General features: G+C 43.7%; 2 protein-coding genes across 2 annotated transcripts in view; one reads left to right on the top strand and one right to left on the bottom strand.

Annotated features, from left to right (window-relative positions):
* Positions 1-1,112: 1,112 nt before the first annotated feature.
* Positions 1,113-4,205, top strand: LOC146611289 (uncharacterized). The gene is made up of 4 exons (XM_085345599.1): positions 1,113-1,684; positions 1,911-2,161; positions 2,314-2,537; positions 2,919-4,205. The coding sequence occupies exons 1-4, from the start codon at positions 1,113-1,115 to the stop codon at positions 4,203-4,205; spliced, it is 2,334 nt and encodes a 777-aa protein (XP_085201725.1).
* A 3,629-nt stretch (positions 4,206-7,834) lies between these two features.
* The window catches only part of plekhg5b (pleckstrin homology domain containing, family G (with RhoGef domain) member 5b), a 64,846-nt gene continuing 44,974 nt past the window's right edge, over positions 7,835-27,706 (bottom strand). The window contains exons 9-21 of the mRNA XM_085344525.1: positions 15,731-15,922; positions 14,332-14,502; positions 13,139-13,234; positions 12,682-12,882; positions 12,121-12,231; positions 11,855-12,004; positions 11,589-11,726; positions 11,383-11,502; positions 11,121-11,253; positions 10,841-10,956; positions 10,523-10,677; positions 9,290-10,339; positions 7,835-9,062 (exon numbers count right to left, since the gene is read on the bottom strand). Of these exons, the coding sequence (XP_085200651.1) occupies positions 9,053-9,062; positions 9,290-10,339; positions 10,523-10,677; positions 10,841-10,956; positions 11,121-11,253; positions 11,383-11,502; positions 11,589-11,726; positions 11,855-12,004; positions 12,121-12,231; positions 12,682-12,882; positions 13,139-13,234; positions 14,332-14,502; positions 15,731-15,922 (2,643 nt within the window). The 3' untranslated portion in view covers positions 7,835-9,052. The remainder of the gene's footprint in view (positions 9,063-9,289; positions 10,340-10,522; positions 10,678-10,840; positions 10,957-11,120; positions 11,254-11,382; positions 11,503-11,588; positions 11,727-11,854; positions 12,005-12,120; positions 12,232-12,681; positions 12,883-13,138; positions 13,235-14,331; positions 14,503-15,730; positions 15,923-27,706) is intronic.

The raw sequence follows: 27,706 nt of genomic DNA on the forward strand, positions 1-27,706 counted from the left end.
GAAATGTAGAGTCTGTGAGCACAAGCAGAAGTTTTTGCTTGAAAAGTAACTGTGGCCTCTTTTTCAAAGGCTTCTCTAATATTTAACGGTCGTGAAATATGTCAAACTTTTCTTCTCCTCTTCACTTAGCTGCTGTTTACAGTTTAAAGTTGTCATCAGGACAAACACTTCTAATTATACTTTGCTCCTCATTTTCTTTAAAAGCAAGAGAAGACAGAACAGATCCAGTAAATCTTTAAGTTTGGTATAGTAATCTGTCTTGATCTATTTTTATTTGAATGTTTTATTCTGTGTTTTATTTATTTATTATATGGGAGAAAGTCTTGCCAGCCTTGTGCTGAGGGCTGTGGTCATCCATCTGTTTTGCTCCAATAAACCCAAATTTCAGGGATACCTTCTTTAGATCTTATTCATATAACATTACTTAACAGTAAATAAATCTTGTTGAAGTCACTTTATATGGTAGGATAAAGACCCTACAGTGTTAATCTAGCTCAAATGTTCACTTGGATTCACTGATGAAGTAAATGCAATTTGGTAATCAAAGGTGAGTTGACTATATACGTATACTCTGTCATGGTTGGACAAACAAGGATGCAAACCACAACTTAACTGTTTGGCTGAGACAAAACAACAACAAGGCAGTGATCATAGCTTAAATGTACTCAGGATATTGTTAAATATGCAAATATCGTTAATTATTGTTACATTTTCTGTCAGTCTTTGCCAGGTATCCTGTTTGAAGAAAACACTTTGGAGCCACTTGAATGCATGTTTATGAACATATTTGAAACTGATTTCAAGGAAGATAAAAATGCTAAGATTTTAAAGATTGCAAGTTACTTTGTTCATATATTGGCTGTTTGATCATTTTATGATGAGATGGATTGTGTCATTATATTTAAGTATAGTTTTTGAGGTGATGAGAGTAAAAGTGTGGCGGACCACCAGGTGGCTCCACTCACACACAAGTTGAAGGGAAGTGTGGGGGTGGAGATTTTGGCGCTGACTATATGTGAAGTTCTGTCAGTTAATAAAGTGGTTGGAGTGAGACACTGAGACCTCTCCTGTCGTTGTTACATACCTCCACATTGGTAACCCCTGTAGTGAACATGCTAAGGCTCGACGACGAAGCCAGCTCTGGCCTGGAAGCATCGGCGGCCGCCGGACCTTCACCTCCGCCGATGGCTGCGTTTGCTGTGGCGCTTAAATTGCCGGATTTTTGGCTTCACGATCCTCCTTCATGGTTCATGCACGTAGAAGCTCAGTTTGCTCTTCGTGGAGTTTCAGCCGACGACACTAAATACCACCATGTGGTGGCCTCACTTGACCCGCTGTCAACCCGCCGTGTGATGACTCTCCTCCGGGATCCCCCAGCCCAGGGCAAGTACGCCGCCCTCAAGGGGCTGCTGCTGCGGCTCATGGAGAGCATGCTGTCCTTGCTGGGCGCGGAGGACGGAGGATTTCTCTTCACCCACCTCTTTCTTCGACAGCTGCCGGCTCCAGTGCGCGCTGGCCTTGCCAACTCCCCGCTATTGGCCACGAAGGATTACCGCTCCCTTGCGGAAGAGGCGGATCGCATCCTCCTGGCTACCAGGACTTTCGGCGTCCAGACGGTTATTCAGGACCCACCAGCGTTTACTGGTGGCCAGCAGCTCGAAGGAGCAGCACATGTTCCATCTGCGTCAGGTTTTTCAGCGTTTGGCGGAGCATGGACTGATTATTAATCCGTCTAAATGCCAGTTTGGGTTGCCCGTTCTCGATTTCCTTGGGCACCGTGTTTCCGCCGAGGGCGCGGTTCCGTTGCCTGACAAAGTCCGAGCTGTTTCGGAATTTCCGCGTCCCACGACTGTTAAGGCACTGCAGGAATTTTTGGGGATGGTGAATTTTTACAACCGTTTTCTCCCCAGAGCGGCACATCTGCTGAAGCCCCTTTATGGGGCGTTAAAGGGTAAAAAAGCTAATGACCCCGTTGACTGGTTTCCGGACAGCATCCAAGCGTTTTCTGATGCTAAGTCAGCGTTAGCTAATGCTGCCCTTCTGGCCCACCCATCCCCCTCAGCGCCGATTGCGTTGACCACTGATGCGTCGGACATAGCGGTGGGTGCGGTGCTGGAACAGCGAATCTCGGGTGTCTGGCAACTGCTCGCCTTTTTCAGCCGTAAGCTACGTGACAGCGAACGCAATTACAGCGTTTTTGACAGGGAGCTACTGGCGCTCCACCTGGCGTCTCGTCATTTCCGGTTTTTTCTCGAGGGTCGTCACTTTACCGCATACGTGGACCACAAACCCTTGACGTTTGCCATGTCCAAGGTTTCCGATCCATGGAGTGCACGCCAGCAGCCATTTCTGAGTTTACCACGGACATTCGGCACGTGGCTGGTAAATCCAATCATGTGGCTGACTGTTTGTCCCGTGCGCTGGTTTCTCCCGTCTTTCTCGGCATAGACTACTCCGCCATGGCTGCCGATCAGAGCGGTGACCCTGACATCCTCGCGCTTAAATCCACCCAGACGGGCCTCATACTGGAGGACAGTGTAACAAACCTTTTGGGTTATAGCACCACTAGGGGGGGTTGCCCAACTATTGTAGTAGCTGTGGGGGTCTCCTAGTGGGTGTGTGAGTTGTTAGCGGCAGCCATTTCATGCTGCTCATGTTCCATGCTCCAAGAAAGCACCTTACTTACTGTTGTGACAAGCTGGCGCTGGTGGTACCAATCCCCACGCATGTAGGTTCGGACGAGTACAGCCGAGGAGACCTGGCTTATAAAGTGTAATGTTGCTGACGGCGAATAAAGGTCTGTTATTGGATTTAACCGACTGGTTCCGTGTTATCCGGCTAACCTCCACACCACATGCCCGCTGGACCGGCTAGCCGCTCCTTCCTCGCCAGACTGCTGTTACAACAGACCCGTGCAGGACGGTGGTCCCCTCCTCGTCTGTGACGTTTCCACCGGCCGCCCTCGCCCTGTGGTTCCCGCTTCCTGGCGTCGTCAAGTTTTTGACTCGGTACATGCTCTCTCTCATCCAGGGGTCCGGGCCTCTGTTAAACTGGTCAGCTCTAAATTTGTTTGGCCAGGCCTTCGCAAATCTGTTAAGGAATGGGCGTCGGCGTGCATTCCCTGCCAGCGCACGAAGGTTCATAAACACACCAAGGCGCCCCTGGAGCCGTTCTTCATACCCGGCAAACGTTTCGATCATGTGCATGTCGATCTGGTGGGTCCCTTGCCGCAGTCACAAGGTTTTACGCACCTTTTGACTGTTGCTGACCGGACCACCAGGTGGCCGGAGGCGGTCCCCCTGGCGTCCACTACCGCAGCAGTGGTGGCCAAGGCGTTTTTGTCGACCTGGGTCTCGCGTTTCGGCCCACCTGCGGACATTACGTCAGACAGAGGCCCCCAGTTCATTTCCGAGCTTTGGTCGGCCATGGCTGATGGACTGGGGGCTAAAGTCCACCGCACAACCGCATACAACCCGCAGGCTAATGGGATGTGTGAACGGTTCCACCGGTCGCTGAAGGCTGCCTTTCGCGCCTCCTTAAAGGATGGCAATTGGGTTGACCGCCTCCCGTGGGTTTTGCTTGGGCTGCGCTCTGCGGTTAAGGAGGATCTCGGCGCTTCCCCAGCTGAGCTAGTGTTTGGTCAGCCCCTCCGCGTGCCTGGAGAATTCTTGCCTGAAAATCCTCCTCCCTGCTTCGATCCATCGGTGCTCTCTCTCACCCCGCTTTTGCACTCGCTTCGGGTTCCTGGTCCGGTGCACCATTGCGTGCCTGACACCTTTGTTCCAAAGACTTTAGAGACTGCTAAGTTTGTTTTTGTCAGGCACGATGCCCACAGGACACCGCTGCGGCCGCTGTATGACGGCCCGTTCAGAGTTATTGAACCGGGCCAGAAACATTTTGTTTTGGATTTTGGGGGTCGAAGGGAGACTGTGTGTGTTGACAGACTTAAACCAGCACATGTTCTTCCGGACAGTGATGTAGTGCCGGCCCAGGCCCCTCGCCGTGGCCGACCTCCTGCGCTGGGGTTGACAGTCTCTGGTTTTCCCCCCAGGACTACCCCCGGACCACCAACGTTTGAGCCTCCTCCTGCCTTTCCTGCTCGCCTTCACCAGCCTCGTTCACAGGATGGACCTTCCTCTGCCTGTTCTCTCCCTCCCAGGTTCAGTCGTGTGGGTCGTTTGCTTAGACCCAGGGTCCTGGACTGAATGGAGACCTGACTGTGTGTTCTAGGGGGGGTATGTGTGGCGGACCACCAGGTGGCTCCACTCACACACAAGTTGAAGGGAAGTGTGGGGGTGGAGATTTTGGCGCTGACTATATGTGAAGTTCTGTCAGTTAATAAAGTGGTTGGAGTGAGACACTGAGACCTCTCCTGTCGTTGTTACATACCTCCACAAAAGGATATTTAACTGTAATGTAGCAGCACTGTTATCTCAGATTAATTTAATTTTAAATTCAAGAATTTTCAAGTAAATCATGTTTTAATTATATAGAAATGTGTGGTTAAGGATATAAAGAAGTATTTTAAATGAGTTACAGTGAAAAGAAGTGTCTGTAAATGGTAATATAAACAGAATTTTCCATTTTTCTATTAACAGACATTTGTTATTAAAGGTAGTGAAAATATACTGTAAAATCTACAGAATTTTCCATTTTACCATTTACAGAATAGTCGTGAAGTTTTTCTAAAGATTTTTTTTACAGTGTAATATGATGTGCCACTGGGACACATAGAGAGGGGAGTAAGCCAGAGCACTGTCAGGAGAAACCTGACATAACAAAGAGAAACCATATTTTTTCAATATTGGCCTCTCTTCAATGGCTCCCTGTTAAATCCAGAATGAATCCAATTTAAAATCCTTCTCACATACAAGATCTTGAATAATCATGCTACAAATTTCAGGTACTATAAGGTCCTCAAGATCTCACGAGAGCACTTTGCGCTGAGACTGCTGGTTCACTTGTGGCTCTTTGGATATTTGAAAGTACAATAGCAGGTCGACCCTTCAGCTTTCAGGCCTCTCTTCTGTGGAACCAGATTCCAGTTTAGATTGGAGAGTCGCCTTTTCTGTTTAAATTTTTTTTTTTAAGTTTAAAACTTTCCTTTTAAATAAAACGTATAATTGGGGCAGGATCAGGTGACCCTGAACCCTCCTGTAGTTACACTGCAATACACCTAGGCTGCTGTGGTCTTCCCATGATGCTCTGTTTCTTCCTCACTGACCTCTTTTCTGTTTTTGTGTGTTTATATAGCATCTTGTTATTATTAATCTCTGGCTCTCTTCCACAGTGCAGCTTTTGTCCTGTCTTCCTTCTCTCACCCCCAACCGATTGTTTCCCCTTCATGAGCTTGGTTGTGCTCGCACTGTTGACAAACTAGTGGAGGAAAGTATTTTATGGTGGATAAATTCTTTAAAAAACTATTAAACAATAGTTGAATTGTTTAATTAATTGTGATTTTTAAGCATTTATAAAGTTAGTTTGTTAGATCATTGTTCCACAGAGTGGACCTCATGCAGCCCCTGTTTTATAGCAAGGAGTTTTACAAATAACATATGGACATGCTTGTTGCTATTTGTCTACTTAATGCGGTTTCCAGGGCTCCGTGAGAGCAGAAAAGGACCAGATGTTCCTTTGCACCATCTGAAGGTCACCAGCATCAGTCTAGTGGCGTTGGTTGTGATCGAGGGCAGATGTTCCCAGGGTTATCCATTCCATATGGCTGCCACTCGTCCACTGGCCTTTTCACAGCACAGCGCTTGTAAACACGCTTCAGTTTGCTGTTCTCTTTTTTTCTGACCCTGTAAAACATGTCCTAAATCCAATCACCTAGTCCCTTTAGAGGGGATGATGTTGATGAATGGAAATGTGTAGTGGTAGTAGTGACCTATAAGCCCCTATTGAGATTACAGGCAGGCAAGCAGCCAGCCAGCCAGGCCTGGTCAGACCACTGGGAAACGGCTAGAGCTTAAAGAGGGATTGTTTAGATAGACAATAGTGTCTACCTGGTTTTAATCCCCGCTCAGAAAGAGTATAGAGGATTGGCAGAGTTTAATAAATGAAAGTGCTCCTATAATCAGGATTTGCCAAAGTGCCCCTTTGTGTTAATCGGACATTTTTTACAGCATGGTTTTTGACATCTGCCACAGCAAGTGGTGTTAACCCTCTGCTGCCCCAGCTGTACGCAGCACATTTGCACCAGACTTCATGCAGAGAAAAGCAAAAAGGGAGAAGTAAGTAAAGTTACACCGTTTAGTGTTCATGCACATTTCTGTTCTGTTCTGTACTTTAAGAGATGGTACAGAAATGTTTCTTCATAGCATCTTTATTCAGCAGTTGTTGTTAAAAAAGCCTAACGCGGGTGTGTTGCAGCATCCCTTTTTTACCTTATAACTTGTTCATATTTTATAGTGTGTCATAATGTACTTGCATATACTCTATAGGTTTTAGCCAGATTGCAGCCATCATGGCACAACCTCATTACTTACTTAGCAGAGGCTAATAGAACGGGGATGTGTAATTACTTCAGAGCTAAAATAGAAAGCTGCATTTTATTTAATTAAAGTTCAGCGCATCAGCAGTAAAGCATAATAAAATTGTTTTAAAATCAAGGATTACAACAGTAAATCCCAATGGGCCAGATGTGAGAATGGGAGGGGCCGCTGCATTCTGGGACCAGATTAAACAGAAAATCCCACAGGGCCGCACTGTCTTTTTCCTGCAGCTTAGGGGCTTGTGTGGATTCAACATGCTGTAATCCACCGATTAGCTGATATAATCACCTGTAAATACACCTTGGCCGGGACGTTACTCTCGGCCATTAGGCTCTGGTCTAATGCTCCACATGTTCGTCGGACCGTTTACTGTTGAGACGGGTCGGATTTCACCTCATCTGAACTTTCTGGGAATTTGAAGCAGACGGTCGGCCCAGACAGACAGCTGTACTGACTGTGTGATCCAAATGAGTTCTCAGAAACTTAACTGGAAAATATAAATGCTCTTTGAATCCAAATTAAACCCAAACTAAGTAGAATATAAGTGGTTTGAAGCAGCATTGTAATTCTACTTTGTCTATTTGCTCAAAGCACATTTCAACACTGCATGCTAATACTTATAATTACAATAAAGGTTAACATTTTACATTCAAAACTAGTTCAATATTTGTGCTTTGCCATTATATTTATGGTACTAAACCAAAGCTGAAGTTACAGGTGAAAAGGTAACGCTTACACAAACTTCAGAGAAAAGTAATTCACGCACTGCACTGTATATATTTAAGTTCTTACTTAATCTAAATATGCCAATACATCGTCTGCCACTGCTCTGCTGATCTTATATCAAATAAGTTGATCTAATGAATTGCTGCCACACATGGTCAGGTCGGTCTGGTGTAATTTGCCCCTCAACGTTCTTTCGCCACCTGCTGTCTGTGCACGGTTAAGAACACAAGAGACGGGAACAGTCTGACCAGTTCATGTTGTTTTAATGCCATGCCGTTCAGATTCAGCCTCTCTCCTCAAATCACTCCATTACATTGGATTAAACCATTAAAAAGAGGGATTGTATCTGTATTTGAGCCTGTGTTGAATTATTATTTTGTAAGACACTTTATAGTCATTACTGAAAAAGGAAACACATTATTTTGGTTCATAGCACATTAATGCCTGGCAAGGAAAAAAAAAATATTAAGACTAAATTGACCCAAAAAAAAAGAAATCACAAAACACAGAAGCAAACAATATAAACAATATCTTATATATAAAACAAATGAGTCATAATAAATATTACATAAACACACAAAAAACTAAACACTTAACTTATTTGGTTTGGGCAACATTTTGAGTAAAGTCCGTAATTACTGATCTGAAAAGCCAAACATCAGTGTGAATGTTACGTTTACTGTTTTTTTTTCTTCCCCTTAAATCTCCCAGAGAACACCATTCATCTAAAATGAGAGTCACCACCCCAAACTTTTTATTTAGCCTCCTCTTTCTAGCAAGAAACACAATCACGTGTGCACTCCTTTTGTTTTTCCTATAAATCAGTTCCTGTGTGTGCTTGTAAGCCATCCAAGCCTTTATATAGTGCAGAAAATTCCACAAAACAGCTTTAGTCACACATGTTCTGTCTATTTTTTAGGAATATCTTCTCACTAGTTCAACCTACAATCAAATAAAGAAGAATCAAGTCTTTATGAGCTGATATGCGATTGGCTGCTTTGGACTTGCTTTGCCTTTTTGCACTTTTATTTATTTAATAATTTTTTTGCTGGGAATCTACCAGCTCTACAAGTCTTCCATCTTTGTGTTTGTAATAGAACGGGAGCAATTTTGGTTCAGTCAGGATTGGACTCATAAGTCAAATGTAGACATTCATTCACAGTCACACACAGATGTCTTTACAGCAAACACGTACAAATAAAAATTCATTGTGACTGTAAATGTAAATTCACTCATTAGTGACCTTTCTACTTAACAAAGATAACTGTGCAATTTTTTTTTTTTACTTTTCTGAAGCAAACCAGGACTAGTACAAGTATCAAGAGCTCGTCTTAGGCGCCGTTTTCTTGTTCAGCCACGTGTAGAGAAGATTTTCAAGATTTAGTTTTCCCTCTTTTCACCTCAGAAGAAGGGAGAAGTGCAGGACTCAGCTCCACCTTTTCTCTGGTGTGGAGTGCAGTAATGAGGTCTTAAGGCCTCCGCCGGGATGCCTCCTGTCTGTAGGGGCTCCTTACGTACTCCGCCCAAAGTCCAACTTAAGGTTCCAGCCCCCATTAATGCTACTTCCGTTGCAAAGTGCAAGCAGTTAATATCTCTCTGCCCCTCCCTCCCATTTGAGTAATTTGGAAACCAACGCAACAGCAAAATCAAAAACACAAATGGATTGCTATTGTTGTGATGTTAAAAAAAAGGGACAGTCATTGTCCAAAAAGCAACAGGAAGGGAGAGGGCAGGAAGAGAGCGAGTGCATTTGTGTGTTCAGTCCATCCTCATAAAATAGGGATTCTTCCTTGTAATGTCCATATGCCACCAGTCAGCATTTGGAAGAGCTGTTATACCTCCCTGGGGGGAGAAAGGATAACATTAATACACACATACCTTTCAGGAAAAGTACCTAAAACAAAATTTAGGAGCATTTCCTCACTTCCTTCTTTGAGATCAAAAACACTCCTGTATGTATAATAAATATGCAGCTGAAAACAGAAGGGCACAAGGAGCCTGGCTCTGTGAGACTAAGTTTCTTCTCAAACTATCAGATTATTTCTTATATAATAGAAGTAATGACTTACGATGCTGTCAGTGTGGAGTTCAGGACAAGAGTGGTGCGTATCCTGTACAGCTGAGCCAGCGTCAGCTTCTTGTGTTGGCCTGGAGATTTTCTCTTTTTGGGCGATGCCTCCGCTGCTGACTTGGCTTTCTTATCTAAGCAGGCAGAAGGAGTCACTTCCCCATCTGAGCTGTTGCTCTGAGAATCGTTATCCTCGCATTGTCCGTCGGGCGCCCCGTGGCCATGCCTGGCTTCCGCCCTCCTCAGGGTGGCACTGAGTTTGTCAGAGGGCAAGCTAATGCTCAAGCAATCGTCAGACTGGTCGAGGTCAGTGGAAAATAACTCCTTGTTTTCCACTGACGAGTTCTGGTCCAGCTCGGACATGCTCTTACTGTGCGACAGCTTTGACGTGTCCATGTCTCCGCACAGCGATTGGTCCTGCGTCTCAGAGCTGAGGGAGTGTGTGTGGGAGATGGGGTGGCTACCATGAAAGTGTTGCAGGAGGTTGTCTTCGGAGCGGGATAGAGCCAGAGAGGACAACCCCAGGAGGCAATGGAGTCGGGGGTGTACATGAGGCCGCCGACGAGGTTTAGAGGACTGGACAACTGACACCTGAGACCCTAATGAAGCATCCTCCTCTTCTTCCTCTTCTTCATCCACTTCTTCTAATTCTGTCTCTTCGTGCTCTGGCTCCTGACTCTCCCTGTCTCCCTCTTCCTCCTCAGTCTCCTCGCCTTCACTTTGGCCAGGCTGTGGCTGCAGTTCTCTTAGGAGGGATTCAGGGGAGAGGGTACCGTAGGCGCTGTCCATGGAAAGAGAGCGGCACTGGGGGTCCAGGTCCTCACTGTCTGGTCCCGTGCCCTGATTGTGCTCAGTGTAGATGGCGGAGTGGACTCTGAGTGGACTTGACGACTTCTGACCCACAGACCTGTCAGAAAGGGAACCCACAGCGCTATCCAAGTCTTTATTAGCGCTTTCCTGGAGGTTTATGTTGGAAGCAGGAATTTCTGAGTGCTCGCTGGGCTCATCGACATCCATCACTGATAGGGTCTCAGTGGAACCGTCTGATTGACTGAAAGGAGAGTTTTGGTTGAACGTTAGACTTAAAAAGCTCACCAGAAAGCGTGTAAGGAAAACATCAGAGACAATAATGGATCACTTTAAGGAATAGTTTGAGATTTTAAGAAAACAATTTGTGTAGAGTTCTATTCATGTTACAAAAGTGCAGCAGATTTTATTCTTTACACTTCAGTACCTTGAGTTTTGCTGATCCTTGTGACTCAGCAAAGGGGAACTTGTAGTGGAGTTGCTGCTCTCATCTTCCTCCTCCTCTTCTCCATCCCCCATACATCTCTTCTGACTGTCCTGCTGGCGGAGGAACTCCTCAGTGCGAAGCCTTTGGAGCTGGTTCTAAATTGAAAAGCACCATTTACATTAAATATGTAAATGACTGTAAAAATTTGTGCTTCTAAAGTAAAAATTAAAAAAAAAAAACAAAAAAAAACCACACATAAAAATCTCATATCTGGATGCTGTCCGATATTTTTTCTATAATAAAACATTGCTATCCTACCTGGACATTGCAGATTGCATCTATCCAACTTCGCCCCTGGGTGGCGCTGTTGGCTTGGAAAGTGTACGCTGCCACTGCACTCTTGAATTCATTGAGGTAGATGAGGATGAAAGAGCCTGTAGGAGACATAAAACGTGAAAAATTTAGTACTCTGTGGATTGAAAAGTCACCTATATAATTAAATAGCTTCTCAAAAGGTGAGAATTTCCTGGATTTTCTGCTTTATTAAAACAAAAAATATATATTATTCAGGAGTTAAAGTCAGTATTTGAGCACTCACCTGGGTCTTTGAGTTCCTTACAGATGACGTTGTGAATAAGGAGAGGCTGACGGATAATTTTGACTTTCTCCACTCTTTTCACCGGCTTAGTAATTAGCAGCAGGTCGGTGAACAGAAAACAATAGACCTCCATCTGTGGGGACAGTAAACTCATTTCAGTTATGGTAACTCTTGTAATGTTTTACACATCTGCAGTTTTTGTGAGATTTTACGTAACCGCAAAGGAAGAGCTCATCGTGTGTTTCCAAGCAGTCAATCTTACCCTACTGTCTTTGCCCTCCTTCATCCTCAGCGCGCCCTCGAGATGCAGCTGTCGAGTCTCTTCCGGAGATACATCTCTCATGGGAGCCATGAGGTCAAAGTGGTTGTACTCCTTGAGGATCTGAGGGGGGAAAGATAAAGGCATGAAGCAGAGTTTGACATGAAGTCTAATTTTAGGGCACTGGGGTATTGTAAAGTGTTTCTTACCTTCTCCACTTCTTCACTGCTCCCCTCTACAGCCTCATAGCAGTCTATACGGGCAGAGATGGTGGCGAGCTTCTGTTGTTCTTGACGCTGTCGCATCTGGGAGTCTACGCTGTTGATAAAGCCCTCTACTGTGGCAACCTTAATTGGAAAACAATGACAAACATACATTTGCATTCAGACCTCAGGCAGGGTGACAAGCAGTCAAAGCATATACTTTAGTGTAAATGAGAAAAACAGCACTTTCTAAATGCTTTCCAAGTTCTTACCATGCTGCTGACAATGTCACGGGTTGCTGGTTCATCTGTCTTCTTGAGAAGAATCTTCAGTAGGAGCGGGTATTTGGTCAGTCTCTGGTGAGGCTTTGCCAACATGTCGGCCAGCTTCAGACGGTTACACTGCTTATTGGTCTCTGCCCACTGAATTGAGTCAGACAAAAGCAGGAAGTCAGGCATCAGAAATGAGGAGAAAAGCCAAGGATGAGTTTTTGGGCAGAGAGCATCTGGGATTATCGTAATGGTAAGAGAAACCTTACCGTGACGTAGGTCCTGAAGAGCTCATTGTCCCTGAGAAGCGTGCGCATGTACTCCATGCAACCCTCCTCCTCCATGCAATAACGGATGTAGGGCTTGAACATGGTGCCAAACTGAACCCACACACAGAAACAAAGACATGCGTCATATTTACTTCTGTCATCAGGAAAACAAAGACGTACTAGCTGCTAATTCACGTTTCTTATCCTATTTATGCTTAAAAATTGTGAAACAGCAAGATTTTATGTTTACTGGCATCCAGTGCAGTGTACCTTTAACCCAACTAATCAGATGAATTGATAAAACACCTAAACCTTTATATGAGTCATAGTTACATAATCAGTCACACTTTTATATTGAACATGTAGTTACATGGTAATTACATTATTTATTAAATATAAAACCCTGGATTTTTTGACTTTGGAAAGATGCACTCAATGCTTTAAACCAAGATAAAGTTTCTATACTATTTAAATTAACTAGATGTCTTTCTTTTTTGTTGTCTGGGGGTGCATGCAGGGTTTGGATTCTCTTTTGTTGCATCTGTGGAGTCTGAAACTAACCGTTCTGAAACCATGGTGAAGGTCAGTGGGGTCGAGCAGAGCCCGGGCTTGCCTAGCCTTCTTCAGGGCAGGCAGCATGACCTGGGTCCAAAGGGAGGTGTGGAGGCGGACGATCTCCTGAATATTGCTGAACAACTTGGCGGGTTCCACCTCCGTCAGCAGGCCGCTCTCCTGCAGGTTCAGCAGCCCACACAGGAACAACTGCAAGAAGGGAGACATAAAAAGAGCGTAAGCCCTGAATATTACGACAGTAATCTGATGTAAGGCACTGCAGTTACGTCTAAACTTAAACTCCTTGTTTATTAGACAGCGATATAGGCCCCACACTTTGTCAATGTCTAATGAAAAAGAGCTTCATTGTATGTCTTATCTTTTACACTACACAACCCTCTTCATCTTACACAGTATGCAATTTATATATGCGTGAACAGACAACAAAAGCATTCTTTGCACTTACATCAGTGATGACTCGGAGTTTCTTTATGTAGGTAGCCTCTGTGTGCAGCAGCTCCCATATTGCTTCCTGCTGGTGGAACTGGCGTCTTGTCAGTGTCTGCGCACACACAGATTTTATTCATAAACATACACAATATTTATACGTTCCTCTCAACTGTTACAATATTAGCGTAAACTTCCTTTAGATTAGACATTTTAATCGCACCTCATTCCCATGTCAGAGTTTGGAGTACAACGATTACATCAGACATTTAAGCTAAATACTAAAACTCCCCAACAATATTTCCTCAGAAACTGTTTACATATACAAAAAAGTAAGAAATGAAAGGACTTAAAGGACAGTTCCAAGAACTTTTAGTTATTAATAAATGAACAATTAACTAAATGTTCACTTTCAAAACAAATCAAGTTACTGATTGCTTAGAATAAGGATAAGTGGTACAACATGGTGTGAGCCTAACAAACCATTTTTCCGCTTTACTCTTTAATTAAACACATCTTTATTATTTCTGCATACTTCCTTATGATTTCATGCTATAATGTAAATTGTATCCATACGTCAGTCGCGACGGTTGCTTATTGTCTTAAAAGTTCCACAGGAAATCTGTCACCCAACGCAACAAAAACAACAGTTGTTTCCTTGTGATGTTCTCATATTTTTTTACCGTAACTCACATCACCAACATTATTGTGTTTCAGCAATCAAGACAGTAATGTGTTCGGTGTAACTAACCATCAGAAGTACATTTACAGTATGAAAGACAGTATGTGTTGAGCAATAACCGCTAGCCCTGCTGATTGATCGTGGACTCGTTAACTCGTTACCATGTGCAACAACTCGGCGACGGCATGAGATGTGCGGCACAGAAATTCAGTTCCTTGTGGTAACATAACAGCGAAGTGCATTATAACCAGTATTTCAGGAAAAGAGGCATCAGGTTGAGTGTAAGAATGAGAAAGATAGATATAAGGAAGTAAGAATTGTGCACACACCAGAAACCAGCATGCATGCAAGTAATGTCATGAATGAGGAAATTGTAATGCCAAACCATTCGTGGTTCAGCATTACACCACTGGAAGTTACAAATATCTGCATTGATTCTAGTAGGAAACTGATTTTTTTCCATTATGTCTGCGCATACACGACAAGACAAAAGTGGGTGCGTTTGTGTGGTTTGCTTATCTGCACTGTACCTCTGAGTTGTCCAGTAGCGTTTGCCAGCTGTCCTCTAGGGATAGGTCGATCTCCTCCTCCTCCTCCTCCCAGGAGTCCTGGTGGAAGGAGAGCTGTCGTGGCACCTTTGGCAATCCAAACAATGAGTAGGTCTGGAGTTTGCTCTGGAGCTGCTCCAGTCGATCCACCTCCTGCGATCAGATAAAAAACAATTTCAAAAACAGATGTGACTATTTTGAACAGAAACATGAAGAGACGCAAAAGTAACTGTCCATTTGTGTGTTTATTGTTACATTCAAACTGTAAGTAGAGAGGGGTCTGTGTATTATAAGCATACACAATCCCGTCCTTGCTGGCGCCTAGGCCGCTATTCAGGTCTTTGTTCAAGCTGGCAGGCCTTATGTAGTTATGAAAATGAGCTCCGTGCATTGAGACCATCTTAACAATAGGAGACGGGGAGTGGGGTGAGTGCTACAAAACAGTGGAAAGAAACGGAGCGGGAGGATTGTGCTTCTTGAAAACAGTCAACAAAAAGTCAGAAATGTATGGGGGGAAAAAAGATCCAAAGTTAGGACTTCTCGCTAAAGTTTGGTGTGAAAGCAGCTCAATGTTGTTTAACCCTACAATATGGAGGATGCCAAAGGTCCAGACCCAGGTGCAGGATCTCTGGCCCTGAGGGGATTTAAGGGGAACAAATAAATTGAAAAGGGATGGGCCCAGCAATGACAGGTGACTGACAGAAACTGTCTCCATTTGACATCTGCCACTGTTAAGGATGTGACCTCAGGGGATGAAATACAATGGAAGGCATGTTTGTGTGTGGGCGCGTGCCTGTCCTTCATTAGAATCAAAGTTGATTATCATTTTCAAAAACCTCTGATCCAGAAAGAGAAAGCCTTTGCTTAGGTTAACCTTGCGATCTTTAACGAGAGCTGAAAGGCAGACGGCGTTCCTTTTAAACAGAGCCAGGTTTACGCCTTCCCTATTTTCCATTCCTTATAATAAACTTGTTTATCAGCCATGTGATAAAAAGTTAAAAGTAGGAAATTTCCAGAAAGGATAGTGTTTTAAAAATCAAGATAAGAGTGGATAAAACTGAGTGCTAACAGAAGGCTTTTCCTCTACCTACTCATTTCCAGAGCTGCTGGGTGGAAAGTATGTGAGCCAACAAGTCAGGAGAACTTTGAAAGGAAATGACTTCACCAGGGCTCAAGGGGGATATGGCCTTCTGACCCCCTCCCACTGCTGCTTGCTACTGTTCTGTTTGTTTTTTTAATGTTTTCTTAATCTCAGACATCGTCTGGGCAACAAGCCTGCCTCCTACAGCCCTTTATAGCCAAAAGAAAGTGCAGCACTTTCACTTGGAACGAGATTGCACTCGCTTCTGTGATCATGTGATCGCAACCCTGTCGGCATTACCTTGCCAAAAGACCCCGCTCCAGCGTTGGAACTGAAGAAGCCACTGAAGCGGCTGGCAGCACGGTTCTTCCAGCTGTCGGGCCCAGCCCCTACAGCAGGTAGAGAGCCACCGATCTGTCCCAGAGCATCTGGGGTTGGGATATTCGCCTCACCCAGAAACTCTGTTATGTTCTTCCTCCGTCGGGCCTGACCCTGCGAGACAGAGAGAACAGACAAAAATCAGTTACATGATAGACCGTAATAGGAGGGGAAAAAAAGATCCAATGAGTGAATGAGGGGAATTATAACTGTTTCCAGCCAGACGCATCGAAAGAGACAATGACGAAATGATAGGACAAACAGGAAATCTGAAAGGGGAATTCTGAGCCAGGGATGACATCAACAGGACCGTTAAAACTATCCAAATGCCTGGACACAAACAGGAGAGGGAAGGACTGCCACTTCCTCGCTGTGTATGTTCACTGCATCACAAGGAGCAGGCGGGAGGTTGTTCCAAAAGAACAGACGGCCGAGTCTGGCCATTGTTCCCTGTCCATTGTTACCCTGTCAGCAGGCCCTGGCGTGCGCCCTCGCTCATGCAATCTCTGTACACTTTACGAGCAGCAGCAAAGCAAACAAACAGGGGCCACCTCAGTATCTGAGGAAGCAGTTGTTTTTGTCGTCGGAGTGTCAATGCTGAAGAATCTGCTGGTCAGGAGTCAGCAAGAGGCAGGACATCGACACCCTGCCACACTTCAAACACAGCAAAAGGAACTCACATTCCTGGACACTGACACCATTTCTGAAACTCGCCGTCCATTCCAGTGAAATTCTTTTACTCATCACCCCCCCAGAAACACAAACAAGCCTACACAAACACAATGTGGTAAAAACACCAAGCTGCTGCACTGATGGATATCACAGATGCACTTTCCAATTCTTCTGGTCCAAAACTGTCTGACTCGTGAAATTTCACAAAATAGTAAACAGCCAGTTTTAATTCATCACAGCCTAAAGTTTACTATTACAAATAACTGACATATAATTTGAGGACTATCAAATTATAAAATGTACCACAGATTAAAGCAAACTAAGACTGCACTTGACTTTTACTTTAGGGGAAACTGCAGGAACAAGAAGACTAGATAAAAAGCCTTGATTACTTGTAAAATGTAAACGGTTTTCAAGATAAAGTAATGATAACTGCCTGTCACCATAAACGTTTCTAGCATGTATATGTTACACAATGGAATGTAAACTGAAGCTAAAAAATGAAAAACTCTGGCTGAAATGTTGCATTGTGAAGACTCATTTCAGGAGGGCCTTAATGGTACCACTTAACTACAATGAAGGTGCATAAGTGTCCTATACAGGGTTGCATAATGAGTAAGTAAATCTAAATTTTTAGTCCTTTCATCTTTCAGGAGTTATTACCAAAGAGAGCAGTGACCTAACTGCAGAGTGACATCTTGGCTTTAAAACAAAAACTAAAGTGAAAGAGGGGAAAGGGACAAATTTGGAGGCGCTTTAGTTGAAAGGGAAACGAGCATGGAGCCATTTAGGGACTTTTTGTTGGTCCAACTGGTCAAGGACACAGGTGGTAGGAAGTGCCGAGTCCCCATGGTCAAACAGGGAAAATCTGAACCCTGTGCTACTGAGAGCGCACGACTGGTCAAACTGAAACCTGATTCATTTGTCTGACTTTGCTGTACGAGGCAATCAAAGAACAGGGTTTTATACATTTAAAGGAGGCTGTAATAATGGCAAAGAAAAGCAGCTAAAGTATTTCTACATATCAGATGGCATACATGAAGGAAACTTTGGATCAGAAATGAACACCGTGAACAGTTTAAAAACCTGTTTTTGAGGAAACCACTTTCAGCCTCAAGGCCAGGAAGTTGTAATTATAACCACCAAGGGATAAATGCCATCAGCAGTTTCCCACCATATTAACAGTGCTCACCATTGAAGCCAGCGGCATGTCAAAAGTAACAAAAACCATCCTAATCCTTCAATTGGATTCATGGATCGCAGCCCATTCTGGAGCCAGCTGCTGCTCTCTGTCAACCTCTCGCCTCCTCTCTTTCCACTTCCACTGTGAAACACACATCCACGTCGTCCTCGTTGTTCAGTTCAGCCGATGCAAAGTCAGTCAAAGAAGTCGAATGACAGCTACAACACTCCCACGTTATTTCATCATCAGAACTTGAACTTCAATAAGTCTGCAAACGCCTATTCCAGCTGACAGGATCCGGGTTACCCGCCGCGTCCTGCAGAGTCCGATCGCAGCTTCTCTTTGAGCCGGGACGTATCTGTGTCCTGCCCTGCTGTTCCGACAGTCAGCGGTGAACCTACTCACTGAGGCGCCCAGCCTGCTTGCATTTCACACACGCACTGGCCAGAAGTCATAGCAACCAGGAGGATCCTGCCTCATTGTGTTGGGCAGGAAAGAGGAGGCACCAGAGGAGGCTGATCTGAATATTAGGAGGTGGAGCTTTTGCGGCAGCTTTCAGGGAGCTCCCTGGTTTGAACAAGCATCCTGGTACTTGTGGTGATGCCAAATGGTCTTTAGTCTCAACAGGCTGCTCTGAAGTACAAATAAACTATCAACTCCCTGCTTGTGAATCAGGCACACTTTGGTTTTCTTCCCTCCCCCAAAGGATTCACCCCCCGATTAGCCCTGCTTGTAGTGCAACCAAATTGCAGTTTGGATACTTCTTTTTTTACTCTTATTTGGACGCAAAGCCATTATTCTTTGCCATCTTTAATCGCTGTTTTGCTTTAGAGATCCTTAAACAATGCCAGGCAACGGAGTCAAAACAAGGAAAGAAATTCCCCTTGTTTACTTGCTTGTTTTAGCACATTCAAAATGCTGCTTATGCCAAGCAGATAAGCTCGAGCGGGCGCACAGCTTCTCAAAAAGAAAAGGCTCAGAACTTTCTAGATAAAGTAGATTACGAGAGAATTAAGTCCAGAGATTGTTGGGGTTGTGTGAGTTTACATTAGCTATTTTTTTGTCAGTATCTCAGGATATTTGGGTTTTGGGCTGAAGATCAAACAAAAGTTGTAATTGGCACTTTGGCATACTGAATAAATCTAATCAGATTATTATAATTAGCATAACAATAGATCTTGACTACAAGAACTATACAACAGTTGGTAACAACTCTAAACATTACAGTCAAAGAAATTATATTTATCTTAGTAATTACACTGCCCATTAGTTCTTCAGTCAGACCAAATATAGATGAGTCACAATAATAAAACCAACTAACATAGGTCTTCTTGTTACAACGCCTGCAACACAATGTTTTTTCTGGATTACTTTGAATCCTGGCACACACAATGGTTTGATGACACTCCCCAACAAGCACAGCTACACACCCTGCCATACTGCAAAACCTGGTGCTGGTTTGGTTCCCAAACTCTACAGACCCCAGCCATAACCTGCTACTAATAGGACTCAAAGGATCCAATAGCACCATCCTGGTACCAGACAACACAGACATATTCTATGATCCTATGTTTTGGTGGCATAATGAGGATCTGGTGGCAAACATTAAGCCGCTCAACTCATTTCTGCCCAACTAATTATGTTTACAAGCTTTTCCTCGGGCCTACTGTGTAAACCTGACCTGAGCGGTCTCTGTTATAAAGCAACACAATTTGGGAACAGACTTGTTCAGCAGGTCTAGTTGGGGCCAGTCAGGTTAATGATATCAAGCACCGAGCTTGCCCACACAGCCTTATCTTATCACTGTAGTTTGTAGCATCAACCTTGGCCTGTAAAGAAGAACAATCATAAAATGGGAAGGGATTGTATTGAAGTAAGTGGTGACAAAGAGAAAAGTAGTGCCCCCCCCCCCCATTACTCACTGTGCCCCTTCAACTACCTTTATGCAACTGATAACAACTTCCCTTGATCAGGAAAGTTGATTAACGATGGGAAAAAGTGTGCACACCTCAAAGCTTGAATACACACCAGCTTAAGCAGTAAAACACACATAACGTGTGCTTAACCAGGAAATTAAAGCTGAGAGAAACTCCACGTTAGTCAACACACATGTGCCAAATATTTGCCATTTTTAAAAAAAGCAATCATTTGATTAAAAAAATGACTCGATTATTTGTTCACTGCAGCTAAAAAACAAAAACATAATTTTTTTAGACAAAGAAAAGCAGTAAAAATACTCATATCTTCCACTGCACTTTGACCAATCAACAGGCCTCTCACCTGACTCTCAGTTAATGTTGGTGTCGGTGGTTCAGGAATCTCCGTGTGCACATTCAGTAGGTCCCAGCTGCGCCAGGATGTAAGACGGACAAAGCGAACCATTTTCCACAGGAAAAAAAATTAAATTAAATAAATAAGACCCCCGATTTGGGGGAAAAAAGGGTCCAGAGTAATCAGAAAAGCAGAGGCACTTCCAGGAAAGCACAGTCCTGACAACAGTGCAAGCGGAGAGAAGCATCACACTTTCTTCTCTTGCATAAGTCTCACTCTGTCTGCCTAAGCCTTCAGGTACTGTGTACTGAAGACCAAAGGTCACACAATCACAATCATAAAGGTGTGTGTGTGTGTGTGTGTCTGCTCTGCAGAAATCTCCTCCTCCAGGCATTAGGGGAAGTCCTTTGTCTTTCCAGCACACGAACACGCCTCCTCACCCTTCTCAGGTTTTGGCACCTCCCACACTATATGGGGAATTCATAATGGACTCTTAACAGCTAACATAATTACTGTAATTCTACAAAAGACATGAATCATCTAAAGTATTCACACAGAAAAATGAGCTAGTTTCAGCAGCTAATAGATCTAATAGGTCCAGATACACCATTACTGGGACTTTTTACAAATAATCTTAAGAAGCCACAAATGCTAACAATTAGTCTGAAACGTACTGATAGCTAAAATAGCCAATTTCCACTGGAGAATGACTAACGATTATTTTTTTTATCAGTGAATCTATCAATCGCTTCCTTGATTATTCACTTAACAAAATATCAGCGTCCTTATTGCGCACTAATAGGTCAAAAGGCAAAGCCATTGAAAAATCCTCAGATTAAAGGAACTTAAATTTTAATATATTTGGCTGATCTGCCAGGAAAAATAATTTTACTAGAATTAATCAAATAATTCATTATCCAGAGAGGAATTACAACTCAAATCTACAGTAAGATGTCTGTTTTTTAATAAGATATAAAGGATATATAGTGATTAGTGATCTATTAGCTAGAGCTGATGTCACGAATGAAATGGCACCGTGTGCACGCAAGAGATCAAAGTCTAACATTCATACTTATCAGGTCAATCAGAGGCACTTCTCACCCTATTTTTTCAAACAAAGCGCTCATGTTTCTGTTCAGTTCTTAAGATCAATCCAGCAGTAATGACCCTGCGTGACCGCTGCTGACTGAAGCATTGTCATTCAGAATGATTTCTTTGTTAGATCAAAGCTGCCCAGTTTGCAAACTATCATACAGGTCAGACAGTGAAAGACGAGTCCTTGATGTGATAGTCTGAAACACAAGAGCACCACATTAACATCCACAGCTGTGTAACACGGGGACTGAAACACACTGTATGACCTGATTTAAAAGGAAATAAAGACAATTGCTCCTGTCAGTTTCTCTTGCATTTCAAAACAAACGAAAGCACACTGAGGGCACTGTATGAGTCGATTCCTGCAACACGAATACAGTAACAAAAAACACTCTAAAGGTGACTAAAATGCGTAAAAATAAAAGGAGACATAACATTGCTCCCAACTCTGTGTCATCAGCTGACAATTAGTCTGTCTACATTATCAAGTTTCTCAAGTCCTGAAGGCTTTTTTTGGCCTTTTGTTAGCTACAGCAATTCCAGAGTATTTTCCCAGCAACCCGTCTGTTATGAAACAACATTATCAACTGTGGCGGCATGGCGAATACCAGACTGTTACTCTTACAATCCCCAAATTCCACCAGCACGTCAAGTGTGCCACTAGGGGTGACAAGATTCTGGACAAAGTTTATTCCAACATTAAAATGGGCTACAGGGCCAGACCTTTGCCACATCTGGGTCAGTCTGACCACTTGTCACTGTTTCTAATCCCTGCATATGCCCCCCTCAAGAAAACTGCTCTTACCATCACAAAGAATATTACCATATGGCCAGAGGGTGCCTCTCAGCAGCTGCAGGACTGTTTTGACAGGACTAACTGGGATATCTTTGAACATCAGGACTTGGAAATGTTCACAGACGGTGTCCTCTGCTATATAAAACACTGCATAGACACTGTTACAGCAGTCAAACGGATCCGGGCTTATCCCAACCAAAAGCCCTGGATGACCCGGGAGGTCAGGCAGCTGCTGAAGGAGAGGAACATTGCGTTCAGGTCTGGCAACAGGGATTACTACACCACAGCCCGATCCAACCTGAAGAGAGGCATCAGAGAGGCAAAGGGGGACTATAGGAGGAGGATCGAGGACCATTTGAAGAGTAATACCAGCCGGCAGGTGTGGCAAGGCATCCAGCACCTAACCAACTATAAGATCAATCTCGGAGCTGCGGACGGTGACCTGGAGCTGGCAGAGGAGCTGAATATCTTCTTTGCCCGCTTTGAGACCAGGGTACCGGAGGTATTGGAGCCACAGCAGCAACACGCCACCCATAGCAGCACCACCCTCACCCTGGAAGAGCACGAGGTGAGGCGCATGCTGCAGGCTGTTAACCCGAGGAAGGCGGCGGGTCCTGATGGTGTGCCAGGTCGAATATTGAGGGATTGTGCAGGACAGCTGGCTGGGATCTTCACCAGGATTTTCAACAAATCCCTCGCACAGGCGACTGTCCCACTCTGCCTGAAGTCCTCCACCATAGTCCCCTTGCCTAAGAAGCCCCACATCACCGGCCTGAATGACTACAGACCGGTGGCACTCACCCCAGTGGTAATGAAATGCTTTGAGAAGCTGGTCCACAGACACATCACAGCAGCCCTGCCCCGCAGCCTGGATCCACACCAGTTTGCCTACAGAGCAAACCGATCCACGGAAGACGCTGTAGCCACAGCACTCCATGCTGCATTAACTCACCTGGAAGAGCATGGTAGCTATGTGCGGATGCTCTTCGTGGATTACTGCTCAGCTTTTAACACCATCCTTCCACACAAACTGGTGGCCAAGCTACAAGACCTGGGGCTTCCATACAGCACCTGCATGTGGATCAATAGCTTCCTCTCGGGCCGTAGACAGAGAGTCAGAGTTGGCCATCACACATCCTCAGCCCTGAGTCTCAGCACTGGCTCACCCCAGGGCTGTGTGCTCAGTCCACTGCTCTACTCTCTCTACACACACGACTGCACTCCTCGCCACCACAGCAACATCTTTGTGAAATTTGCAGATGACACCACAGTGGTGGGGCTCATTTCCAAGGGAGACGAGTCTACGTACAGAGACGAGGTGGAGCAGCTGACGTCATGGTGTAAGGCCAATAACCTCCTCCTCAACACTTCAAAAACCAAAGAACTCATAATAGACTTCAGAAGGAAAAAGGCAGAGATCCAACCACTATTCATAAATGGGGACTGTGTAGAAAGGGTGGCAAGCTTCCGCTTCCTGGGAGTCAATATAGAGGAGAACCTTTCCTGGAGTGTGAACACCTCCGAGCTGCTGAAAAAGGCCCAACAGAGACTGTACTTCCTGAGAATTCTCAGGAGGAATAACATCACACAGAGACTGCTGGTGTCCTTCTACAGAGCCACCATTGAGAGTGTTCTAACTTACTGCATATGCATCTGGTACACTAGCTGCACAGGGGCTCAGAGGAAAGCACTCCAAGGGATCATTAACACCGCCCAAAAGATCACTGGCTGCCCTCTCCCCACACTGGAAGTTCTACACAACGCCCACTGTTTTAAAAAGGCCCAAAACATCATAAAAGACACCTCACATCCTGGCCACTCCCTGTTCGAACTGTTGCCCTCAGGCAGACGGTACAGGGCAATCAGAGCAAGGACTAATAGACTCAAACACAGCTGTTATCCAACTGCAATAACACATCTGAATACTACAAAAAAAATGTCCATCACGCCACTCTTGTGTTAATCTATGCACGGTCTGAAGCATGTGTGTGGGAATGTATGTGAATGTTTTACTGTTATATCTTATTAGTATTTTAAGTATTCTATCTATTTTATTTATTGAATTTTATTGTTTTATTTATATTTTGATATTGCTAGGGATGATGCAATGATCAGGGACCATTCTTAATTTCGTTGTTCTCATGACAATGACAATAAAGTTTCTGATTCTGATTCTGATTAAGACAAAGCTGGGAGTTTCTGTTCCTTTTGGAATTACTGTAACTACTAACTGTAAGTGAGCCAAACCTACGACACAAGATTTCCTTTCTTTATTTCCTTCTATCAGATAATAAAGCAACAAATCGTTACACTCGAGAGGCTACAAGCAATCTTCAAGAGTGGATATGAAACGTGAGGGTCACCAGCCCTATTAAATAAAAAATATCCTGTTTGAAATTAACAGATCAGATCAAGGTAATAGTCTCCACACACTCAATATAAAACTGTCACAATATCTAAAGTCAGCAAACGCAACATGAGGCAGTGTAGTGGTTTACACATTCGCCTAACAAGCCCCTGGTTTGATCCCAGGAGGAGACGCAAATCCCTACAAACCAAGAATCTGACAAGTTAAACTACTCTCTTATTCACAAGGGCGAGCCCTTGTGAATAAGAGAGCTGCTTTCTCGAAACTCAAAGCCTCTGATGATTAAAAACTGAGAACAGAAATGTAGTATGAGACAACGTGTGTCCAGCACATACAAGTATTAGTATTAATATTAATAAAATAAAGTATTTCAATGTGTTAATTACATTTTTTTTCTGCAAAACTATGGTAGAAATGCAATTTTTGTATGCCATAATGGATGCACAAAGGATATCTTTGAAATCCAAACTAGGATGCTGGTTTATATTTTGGATCGCTGCATCAATCATTTTCTTTTCTTAATAATTAGTCATCAGGCTGTGATGTGTTAAAGAATTATACAAAGAATTATAAAGCTCTAAAAACGTTGCTTTACACAGTTTTTTTCCAATAGTGTCAGCCTTGCAGACTATGATAATTGCAGCTGTGGCTGCAAGCACAGAAGCCCGACACATCAGCTGTTCAAATATTATGTTTATGGAGCTCAGCCACTCAGGAGAGAGTTAAAGGACGCATTGCCTTAAAGGGAGAGGAGATAAATCGACTTAAGACAGTGAATAAACTGAGCTGCACCAAAGCGCACTACACAATAAATCAGGATTATTTTGATCTGTGAATCGTGTAAAACTACTCTAATAGAAGCTGGTAACAAAAACACATAGCTGGTCATGAGCATAACAGGTTTCAAAACATCAAGTTTCACCAAAAATATTTACAAAGAGAAGCTAAACGTGTCAAATCTTAAATGAAAAGTGCTCGGATGTGGGACTGGTACATAAATTTCACCAGAAGCTCAGTGCCAGCTTTTTCTCCAGCTTTTTCTTCTGTGTCACAAAAGGATTACCAAATGTTTTTCCTAACGTGAGGGCAGAGTGCATTATGGGAGGCCAGAGCCCTAAAACACATATGGAGGATCCATTACCCAACACCAGCTCCCTTTGAAAGCTAACACAATCCAACTGCAAACTGTAAACCGAACCCCGACACTGGATTTGCGACCTCTTGATAAAAGAATAGTGTTTAAAGTTGAAAGATTTTTGAATTCTTTTATTCAGCCTGAATCACACCCAGTCAGAGGAGCAAGGCAAACTACCAGAGGTCAGCCGCTTCTGTGTTGTATTTACAGTTCTATGGCAACAAATGGACTTTATATTACAACGGTGAGAACACTAATCAGAGTTATCATCATCAATCATGTTTTTCTGACAGTGACAAGGTCCTGGAACATGGCTGCCTTATCTTTATGAGAGCTGTAAAAGTGAAAGATCTCAGGTTCTGTTGTAGGGAAAAGGGAAAACAAGCTTGTGACTCTGACTTTGCATCTCGAAGCTTCTGTTTAACAGTGAGAGAAACATTTAAACATCTTTTAAGTTTTCTTTTTGCTCAATTTTGATATCAATCTGGGCACTAACCCTTGGGATTAATAAGGTCACCTTACCAAATAAATGGGGAAGGGTCTCAGCTTCCAGAGATTTGAACTTAATAAAATTATGTAACTACAGTTGATCAACAAATAAACAAACAAACAACCCTTATAAACACAAATGAATTAGCTGGACCTCAGGTCTTCTGCAGGTCAGAAGGCACCCTTAATCAAAGGGGATGTGGTGCAAAAGGTACAAAGGGAGAAATAACTGGCAAATGGTGCAATTAAGTGCATCGCAGAGGTTGCATACAGGGCTATATGGAAACTATCAGCAGGGCTGGATTGCATCTTTCATAATCAGCATCATAAAACAATCATTCTCGATCACGAAAGCTATTTCTAGCCTATCACAAAAGTGCCAGGAACCATAATATAGGAACCATGTGATAATAAACATGAAACGCCTCATTTAGACAAAAGGGTTAATTCTGTCGAGAAGGGACAGGGTTTGGCCACAAGCTGATGTCGTTCCACACTCAGATATGCGTGCGTTGAACAGTTAGTGCCAAAACTGCTATCACAGAGACACAAAGAGGCTCCTCAGTGCTCAAACAAAGTTCCAAGCTACAGCTGACATAAAATACGGGCCACTAACCAAAGTGAATCACAGGGTTTCTTCCCTTTCTTCTAAATCATTAAACTGGCTTCCCATTTCCAGAAAATAGAACCCGTGATGCCGTGTCAGAACTGTTAGGAAAGATGAGGAAATGCTGACCACTCTGTTGCATCATTGTGTTTTAGCATTTGGGAAATGAGGAAACCAGTTCATGCAAATCTGAAACTGATTTCTCAGCATTCCTGCTAAATATAAGATTTCAGTTTCTCAGCAGGCTGGCGTCAGCTTCGCCATATTGTTCCTTTGATAATGCATCGAATGGCATCATTGTGGTTTTGCCAGGTCTAAAAATGTCTGAACAACATTTTTCTCAGAACTGTATATATTACAATTTTCAGCATCAGTGTTACCGTTACACGTGTGCAGGTGATACAGTGATAAACCCCCATATCAACACAACTAGATGGCCATCCACCTTCACCACCTTTGCTCTTTAGCCCACAGGTCGTGGCGCCCGTGATTTCTAAAAACCTCGGTCTATTTTACACCAGCTTGGACCCAGATAAGATGATCTTGTTTATACACTTTTTTTCTCTGCATAGTGAAGTCTGAACTGTGAACTCTAGGTACACCAAGAATTTGTGTTCACTGACAATGCTTTTCAGATGTGCTTCTGACGCCATTCAGGGATTTCCATTACAGACTCAGGTCTGTTTTTAATTTGAAAGTTCTGCCCAAGGGGCTGAAGGTCAGAGTCATTCAGGGTCAGTTTTCATTTTTGTCCCTCATGTGAAAGGTTTTCCTTTTTGGTACCTATTATAAAATATAAATAAAGAAATTCCCATATAGTCATGCCGATTAAAAAAAACAAACTTTTTCTAAAGTTTCTAAACACTTTTTCCACTACTCAAGAGGAGTGTCTTAACATTTTGAGATAAACTACTGTGTCTTCTGGTAGAGCTATGCACTTTACTGCCACCATGAGGACTGCACTGGGGTTGTCACTCTCATTACTCTTTCAAATTCAGCGTAAATAAGGCCGACGAGCATGAGCCAGCACTGTGGGTACTGAAGCTCAGTAGTAAGAGTCCTGTAAAGAACGCAAAATATTCCACTGTGCAACAGGTCAGACTGTATGACTAAAACTGGGTTCCTGAGCAACCTCCAGTGTTTATTTCACAGCTTGATGACTCGTCTTCATGACTTACCTTCACAGATTACCCATAAAACGCTTTAACCAAGCCTCTACCCGTTCTGCTGCCCAAGGCAACAATGACATCTGCTCACAGCGCGTATACGAACACACACAATC

The sequence above is a fragment of the Diplotaxodon limnothrissa genome, linkage group LG20 (genome assembly GCF_057381915.1).
Source record: "Diplotaxodon limnothrissa isolate DT_005_m linkage group LG20, D_limnothrissa_male_GT1.1, whole genome shotgun sequence".
Classification (NCBI taxonomy): Eukaryota; Metazoa; Chordata; class Actinopteri; order Cichliformes; family Cichlidae; genus Diplotaxodon; species Diplotaxodon limnothrissa.